Here is an 8,911-nt window from a genome sequence, read left to right as displayed (position 1 = left end):
TTTCTACTCCTAGCTTCTCTAAGCTAAAAAAAAAATCTCATATGGTTATTAAATATTATTTTTAAAACCCTGCATCTATTGAGATGATTTTTCTTTAATCTCTAATGTGTTGAAACACAGCTATATAAAATGTTTATTTAATATAAAGAATTGCTATACTGTATTAGACATCTGAAAAATTACAAAAGGAACACTGCAGTATCACAGATTAACTAAAGGAAGCAGCTACCACCCTAGGGCAGGGGAAACAAAAGGAAAATTTGAAAGAAAGGGCCCTGGCCGGGCGCAGTGGCTCAAGCCTGTAATCCCAGCACTTTGGGAGGCCAAGACGGGTGGATCACGAGGTCAGGAGTTCGAGACCATCCTGGCTAACACGGTGAAACCCTGTCTCTACTAAAAAATACAAAAAAAGCTAGCCGGGCGAGGTGGCTGGCGCCTGTAGTCCCAGCTACTTGGGAGGCTGAGGCAGGAGAATGGCGTAAACCCGGGAGGCGGAGCTTGCAGTGAGCTGAGATCCGGCCACTGCACTCCAGCCTGTCTCAAAAAAAAAAAAAAAAAAGAAAAAAAAGAAAGGGCCCTGCAGACCTGAGACTCAAATTTTGAGAAACGATTGCTACTTGGCTGCTAAAGGTACCTCAGGATCTCAGAAGAGGAGCTTGAAGGAGAGACCCCACACATGTGGGACTCTGACCTGAGAAGGGAATGCTGGCTGGCCAGTACTGTACATCTGAAGAGGCACAGTGAGGGTGGTTATGGGAGTGCAGAAAAAAACTGCAAACTGGAACCAAGTGATATTGTCAGAATGAGGAGTTGTTACTGAGAGAATGTTGACAGAGACAGAAAGCAAAGAGAAGAAAAGTGTCCCAGGCCAGGTGCAGTGGCTTACACCTGTAATCCCAGCACTTTGGGAGGTCAAGGCGGGTGGATCACTTGAGGCCAGGAATTCAAGACCAGCCTAGCCAACATGGTGAAACCCATTCTCTACTAAAATGACAAAAATTAGCTGGGTGTGATGGCAGACACCTGTAATCCCAGTTACTCGAGAGGCTGAGGCAGGACAGTAGCTTGAACCTGGGAGGTAGAGGTTGTAGTGATGCTGAGATGGCACCACTGCACTCCAGCCTGGGCAACAAAGTGAGACCCATCTTGAAGAAAAAAAAAGAAAAAGGAAAATGTCTCTTCTAGCCCTACAACCTGCCTTTAGTAGTCCCTACAGGCCAGCCAGCTGGCAAAGGAGAAATGCGATTTGCAGAGTTCTAGCCCCAGCAAACAACAGTGTAAAAACCAGCGCAACATTCCTTTAAAAGAACCACGTAGGATAATCTGCTATACCAGACAGAAATCATTACTTATTATAAATGTAATTCTAACAGTGTAATGTTAACAGAGATACAAAAGCAGACCAATGGAACCCAACAGAGAGCCCAAAATCAGACCATTTGACAAAACTGTCACTGCATGGGAGCAGAGAAAACCCATGTGACAGTCACATGGAAAAAAAAGAATTGGATCGCTACCTCCCTTATACACAAAAACAAACTCCACCTGGGCATCAAGGCACACACCTGTATTCCCAGCTTCTTGGGAGGTTAAGGCAGAAGGATCACTTGCGCCCAGGAGTTCCAGGTCAGCCTAGAAGCAAGATTCCCCACCTCAAAAAATAAATTGCTTAAACCACTATGGAGAACTAGCTTTACATTATCTAGTAAAGCCATAAATACATCTACCCTATGACCCAAATTACACTGCTGGGCATACCACAGAGATATGTAGCCACATGTGCAACAGCTATATACATGTCCGGTTTGTTTTTATTAAAGAGACAGGGTGTTGCTATCACCCAAGCTGGAGTGTAAGATCACAGCTCATTGTAACCTCTGACTCCTGGGCTCAAGAGATCCCCTCATCTCCTAAGTAGCTGGGACTACAGGCACACACCACCATGCCCAGCTTATTTCTTATTTTTATAGAGACAGGGTCTCACCATGTTGCCTGAGCTGATCTGGAACTCCTGGACTCAAGCAATCTTCCCACCTCAGCTTCTCAAAGCACTGGGATTATAGGTGTTAGCCACCAAGCCCGGCCCTTAATATATAAAATATTAATGACTAATTTTGAAATATCCAAAACTGGAAACAATTATCTCTCAACATTACAGTGAATAGTGATGGAGTCATATAGTAAAATTCTATACATAGCAGAATAATAATAGTGTAGTAAATCCCAGCTACTCAGGAGGCTGAGGCAGGGGAATCACTTGAACCCAGGAGGCGGACGTTGCAGTGAGCCGAGATTGCACCATTGCACTCCAGCCTGGCGACACAGCGAGACTCTGTCTCAATTAAAAAAAAAAAAAAAAAAGTAGGAAATTTCTATATATAGTAATGAAAATAAATGAAAACATTTTGATGTAGACAAACAGGATGAATCTTACAACTTTGCTGAGAGGGGAGTAAGGCAAAATAATACAAGCAGTATAGGCAGTGCTACTTGTAAGTCAGATTAAATATTTAACTGTAAACATGAAGACTGAGTTACTATCTTGTCTACAGATTTGTACTTTTCCCTTACAAATGAATGAACCTATAGACATGGCTGGATTTGCTATTTTGTTTGTATTTATTCAATGTCAGCATTAACTAATCATTGAAAAACTTGCATGAAGTGATGCCTGAGCTGAAAAGAGAGAACTTACACTTTTAAAATAATAAGTTACCATTTTCTGAGGGTTTACATGTTTCTGAGAGCTTCTAATTCTGTGTTTTCCACTTTATCTCACAATACTTCTAGGTCAGTGTTGGCCTATTTACACAGTCGAGAAAACTGAGTTTCAGAGAGAGAGTGATTCTCTTAAAGTCACAAAGTTCTCAAAGTGGCAAAACCAGGATTCAATCCAGGTCCTTCTGAATTCAAACCCCATGTACTTGGCTACATTTCAATGTTTCCTTTTCAAATAAATCCAAGAATGGCTGGAGAATAGCCTGTAAGAGAAAGAACATTTCAAGATGACTGTCCATAGACAAGTAAGATCAGATTATGAAGTCTTAAATGCCATGTTAAAGCAGCTGGTTGTTTTGTTTTTTTCCTGACAACAATGAGGTGTAACTGAAGGCTTAGGGGTTGCCATAAGCAGTGAAGAGACAGGATAAAGTTTTTAAGATCATTCTGGCTGCAGTATGGATTGAAAAAGTGTAAGAGGCTGAGAGACCAACTAGGAGACAACTGCCTTTCTCAAGGATGAGGGCCTAAACCAGGAGTCACACATGAAGCATAAAGGAGTGAAGCAGGCAGGTTTTCTAAGACAGTTCCTTGCTGGCTGTCAGTTTTGGTAGAGGGGTCATCCTTAACAACTAGAGACCTCTCCCCAGTCTTTGCACACATCCAGAACCAACAGGTCATTGAAGCCTTCTCACACTATAGCTTCTCATCACAGTTGTGAAAAGTTCTCTGCTTTTAAAGATTCATGATTATATTGGGCCCACCTGGATAATCCAGGCTACTCTCCATCTCAAAACCCTTAACCTTGACCACATCTAAAGTTCTTTTTGCCATTTTACAATAGCATATTCACAGATCACAGGGATTAGGATGTGGACATCTTTGGGATGATTATTCTGCCTATACAGTTGGTACTCCCTCACACAACTGTAACTAAATTAACACGTGCAGCAACCCTGGCCTGAGAAGGGTATGATTACCAAACGCTCAAGACTTTCCAGGAAAGAAGGTAGGTTCACACCACCAGACAAACCAAGACCTACCATCATAATAACTGAGGGAATTTAGAATGTATAGCAGAGAGGGGAGATGATTACCAGTTGCAGCCCCAAGACAAACCGTAGCTATGAGGGCTCTAATTTGTACCCCTAAGTTTCTCCTTTAAAAGGCCCCCAGGAATCATGAACATGCATGGGAGAAGTGGATCTGACAAAAGTCTGTAGCCATGGAGGTATGCTGCCCAGATTTCAAGAGTGCAGTTAACTGACAGTCTCTAGCATCCTCACCTTTGGATCGACCAAGGTATCACACTTCCCTCAGGTTGCTGCTAGTGACCGAGCACAGCAAGGGTATTAAGCCATTTCTTCTAACAGACCTTTGTTCAGAGACTCCATTACCAAGGCCAAAACTTTCTCAGTAATATGGTGCAGCCTGAGGCCCCTCCTACCCCATCTTCCTGTTTTCTCTGCACCTAATGAGAGCCAGAACCTTGGAGAATGGTAGCCAAACATAGCCTTACCAAAACTTACCACAGCTGAGTCTGCAAGCACGCGTAGCTATCAGAATTTCTCAGGTTCTAAGAGTAGATTCCCCGGCCCTCATTCCCCAGAAAGTGTTGATGGGCCTATTAATTTACTTTTTAGCAATCATGCTGGGTGATATATATGCTAGTGGTCTGTAAATTACATTTTTTTAACCAGGAAGAGAATATCTGAGCAGTCATGTTCAAGCTCATAGCTGTGTAAGAAGTAACGTTTGTCTTAGCTAGGCCTGATGGCACGTAAGTCCCAGATTTAAGAGGCTGAGAGGCAGGGGAATGGCTTGAGCCCAGTTCGAGACTGCAGTGAACTATAATCATGACACTGTTCTCCAGCCCAGGTGACATAGTAAGATCCCATCTCAAATACAAACAAACACATAAATAAAAAGTAATGTTTGTCTTTGTGGATAAAGTATAAAATGCACTACACTAGGCTGGGCATGGTGGCTCACACCTATAATCCTAGCACTTTGGGAGGCTGAGGCAGGCAGATCACCTGAGGTGAGGAGTTCGAGACCAGCCCGGCCAACATAGCAAAACCCCATCTCTACTAAAAATACAAAATTTAACCAGGCACGGTAGCGCATGCCTGTAATCCCAGCTACTCAGGAGGCTGAGGCAGGAGGATCATTTGAACCCAGGAGATGGAGGTTGCCGTGAGCCAAGATTGAGCCACTGCACTCCCGCCTAGGCGACAGAGCCAGACTCCGTCTCAAAAAAAAAAAAAGTACTAAACTAGGGAATCAAAAAAGCAGTGGGAACTACAAACTTAAAAACAGTATCACTGGAAGACCTAGTAAAGGCAATCTCCCTAGGGGTTCATCTGATGGACCTTTTATGAATTACTTTTGACCATTCTCTGAATGTAAATGCTTAAAGTTAATTAAGATGATGGTGTAACTGTAAGCCATTCTGTGCCCATTTCAGTTCTTACAGAAAGTAATCTTTTGCCCTCCTTGTCATAATGCAGTATAGAAATAGACAATTTCTAGTGTAGGCACCTCAACCCTAACTGAACTTCTATTTTAACCCTGCTCTAAGATTCAGTGTCAAAACGATCTTGACAATACCTATCTATCTTAGTGATCCAGCATCAGGCCCAATTTCTCTGATGTTTTAAGTATATTCCTACCATCAGAGAATTTTGAGATGGCATGAGCATTATTTTTTAAAAAATAATTATTTAAAATTTGAAAATATAGACACAGGGTCTCACCATGTTGACCAGACTGGTCTTGAAGTACTGAGCTCAAGTGATCCACCTATCTCAGCCTCCCAAAGTGCTGGGATTACAGGTGTAAGCCACCACACCTAGCAGAGATGACATTGGCATTAATCGTGAGAAATGGGAGTGGGAGTAGGGGACACAGAGTGGAGGGTAAAAAGAAGATATTTGGAACTGATTGGCTTTAATAAGTCCTGCCCCTTTTCATTTACTTCTTCCTTAAAAGTAAAACCAAAATGAGCTACTGAAGATTTATTTTTTCCTGGGATGGAAGTATTATCTGTCCCAATTTCCCTTTCCCATCAGAGACAGGTCCCTAAAACCATGAAAGAGACTATATTCTCAAACAAAACATGCATTCAATTCAGGTGACTGATATTTTCATAACATTTTCTTTAACATTTAATAGAAACTATATACAATAAATTTGTACTATATTTTACATAAGATAGCAACCACAGAAATTTACATAGGTTAAAAGCAAGATGGATAAGGAGGACCCAGTCCTGTGGGCTGTTTTCTCAGAAGATAAAAGCCAGAGTTCACCACGGAAAGGGGTTAAAGATTGCCCAATTAAGTAGAGGTGAAGAAAAGTTAAACTGCAGGTCTTTAGATAGAGATAACCAGATATTAGGGTCATCAGTATCTAAAAGACACCACTCACAAAGACAGCTCCCACCTAGCTACTTAAGTGGATTTCTATCCATGACTTCGGAAATCCCATTACAAAGATGTCACTTTCCTTTTAGGTACAGTACCAAATAATCCCAGCTTTGATAGGGATTATCTCTCTTCCTTGCCCTGAGTGGGAAGAAACCCACAACTTTTAAGAAGTACTAGTCCATGTCCTCAAAATTTGGCTTTACCTTTGACTATACTACTCAATCCAGAAGAAAAACAAGATAGTCTGGGTTGCCTGTGTTTTGTGAGAGATGATAAGAAATACTTCTTTGAAGAATGAGAAATTTAAATCCACCAAAGTAAAATGGTTCCCCAAACAAACTATCAACTAATAGAAGTGGGTTCTGGCTTTCCATTTGCAGTAGCCAATCCACTCTGAGACAATGGTGCAGAGGCTTTCTCAGAATTTCGAGATCCCTGGGATCTGCACCCATCTCCAGCCATCTGCATCTGGCCCTGTTAAAAGAAATAAAGGCACTTCAGTTAAAAATTCATTCACTGTGGTCTGAAGTATGAATCTGACTTATCAGTGGCCATTTATACTAGCAATAAGAACAATACAACAGAAATTAATTAATTCTGGACAGATGCTCCTCCCTATATTAGCTATCCCTGTCCCTCGGAAGAGCCTATTCCTGAGCCTCTTCTAATGGGTTGGAGAGCTGTAGGTTGTTTCTTCCAAATGAAATAGCCATTCCCTGCTGAGGTCCCAGAACAGCCAACAGACCATAGGAAGACAGTCCTTTAGGCCTCTGCTTGAAACCAACAGCTACAGTACAACTGCTGGTTTTCAGTCAGGGCCACTGGAATTCTACCCAAGGCTCACAGACAGAACTCAAATCACATTACTTTACTGGTCATTCTATAGTGAGAACAATTTCAGTGCTGAACTCTCCCTCAAAGGTACAATTTACCTAAATTCCTTGTCTCAAGCTTTTATTTAAATAAATTTATGTCCTACTCTGGGATATGAGGATCAGGGGCCGTTAGGTGTTCTAAGAGTCTATCTGGAGAACTACAGCAACAAGGGCATACAGGAGCAAAATAGGGCATTTTTAAAAGTGCTTTGCTTATATGGTATTCAATGAGCGAGAGACATGTGGAGCATCTTTATACTAGTGATGACACCCACTCCCCTCCAGGAGTACATGCTATCCAGCAAGGAACCCTCTGCCTGGCCAGGTCTCTACATGGGGGAAACAGGTGGGACTGTTCTTCACTTGCCAAAATATCCACTGGGTCTTCAGCAATTTCTTTGACTAAATGATCTTCAAGGGTTAGTGAAGGATCAAAAAGCAAAGGTGAAGGAGGACACTGCATACCATCACCCACAACATCCAAGTCCTAGAAAATAAAAGAGAAAAGCCCATCAGCAATACCAAGGGAAACAATAATAAAGGTGGCATGCTTTTCAGCAAACTTTAAAGCAATACTCTGCTGTCTCCCTCAACCCTAGCCTACCTTTGATAAAATAAAAATTTTACCAGACCGTCCAACAAATGAAACAAGATCCAAGAGCACTGAGAGCTTCTGCTGCCAAATGTAAAACATAGACCAATATAGTGGATTAAAAAACACAATTCTGGCTACCACACCTGTAATCCCAGCACTTTGGGAGGCCGAGGCAGGCAGATCACTTGAGCCCAGGAGTTAAAGACCAGCCTAGGCAACATGGTGAAATCCTGTCTCTACAAAAACTGCAAAAATCAGCCAGGCGCAGTAGCACACACCTGTGGTCCCAGCTACTCCAGAGGCTGATGAGGTGGGAAGATCCCTTGAGCTCGGGACGCAGTGGCTGCAGTGAGCCGAGATTGCGCCTCTGCACTCCAACCTGAGTGGCAGAGTCAGACCCTGTCTCAAAAAAAAAAAAAAAAATGTCCAGGAAAATTCAAAGAAACACAAAGTAGGAACAGAGAATAGTAGGGAACAGGGGAAAGGGAAAGGAGAGAGTTACTGTTTAAAAAATACAAAGTTTCTGTTTGGGTTGATGAAAAAGTTCTGGAACAGAAAACACTGATAGCTGTATAACATGGTAAATGTTCATAACACCACTGACTTGTACACTTAAAAATGGCCAGGTACAGTGGCTCATGCCTGTGATCCCAACACCTTGGGAAGCCGAAGTGGGAGGATCACTTGAGGCCAGGAATTCAAGACCAGCCTGGGTGATACAGCAAGACCCCATCTCTACTTACCCACCTACATACACACATACATACATAGGTTAAAAGAGTAAAATTTTGTTATGTATGTTTTAGTACAATTAAAAAAATATTTTTTAAAAAAGCATATTCTCTCTGAGGCTACCTGTAATCAACATGCAAGTTCACCAGTGATTAATTTAAATATGAACAATGCTATATTAAAATTAAATACTGCTGGACAATACAAGATTGCCTGATTAACATCCTAACAGCCACAAAACAAGCAAACAAGCTCCAACAGGGGAAGAGGAGAAGGCAGCAAGGAAGGAAGGATGACAGAAAACTCACAGTTCCTCTGAATGGCTAGGAAATATTATTTTGGTTAAGTCCCTATCCCCACAGAGCAACAATCTGGTTTTTTTCCTTGTTTTTTTGTTTTTTGAGACAGAGTCTTGCTCTGTCACCCAGGCTGGAGTGCAGTGACACGATTTCAGCTCACTGCAACCTCCGCCTCCTGGGTTCAAGCGATTCTCCTGCCTCAGCCCTCCCGAGTAGCTGGGACTACTGGCACGTGCCACCGTGCCCAGCTAATTTTTTTTTTTT

At 42.2% G+C, this 8,911-nt stretch overlaps 1 protein-coding gene across 2 annotated transcripts in view; it reads right to left on the bottom strand.

Moving 5' to 3' along the window:
- Positions 1-5,650: 5,650 nt before the first annotated feature.
- KANSL2 (KAT8 regulatory NSL complex subunit 2) overlaps positions 5,651-8,911 on the bottom strand; it is a 32,555-nt gene continuing 29,294 nt past the window's right edge. For both annotated transcript variants that reach the window (XM_017894827.1, XM_017894828.1), the window contains exons 9-10: positions 7,389-7,508; positions 5,651-6,620 (exon numbers count right to left, since the gene is read on the bottom strand). In XM_017894827.1, coding sequence (XP_017750316.1) covers positions 6,489-6,620; positions 7,389-7,508 — 252 coding nt within the window. In that variant the 3' untranslated portion in view covers positions 5,651-6,488. The remainder of the gene's footprint in view (positions 6,621-7,388; positions 7,509-8,911) is intronic.

The sequence above is a fragment of the Rhinopithecus bieti genome, unplaced genomic scaffold (genome assembly GCF_001698545.2).
Source record: "Rhinopithecus bieti isolate Rb0 unplaced genomic scaffold, ASM169854v2 scaffold_24390, whole genome shotgun sequence".
Lineage (NCBI taxonomy): Eukaryota > Metazoa > Chordata > Mammalia > Primates > Cercopithecidae > Rhinopithecus > Rhinopithecus bieti.
Note: the sequence above shows the minus strand (reverse complement) of the source record. Positions and strands in the feature narration are given on the sequence as shown.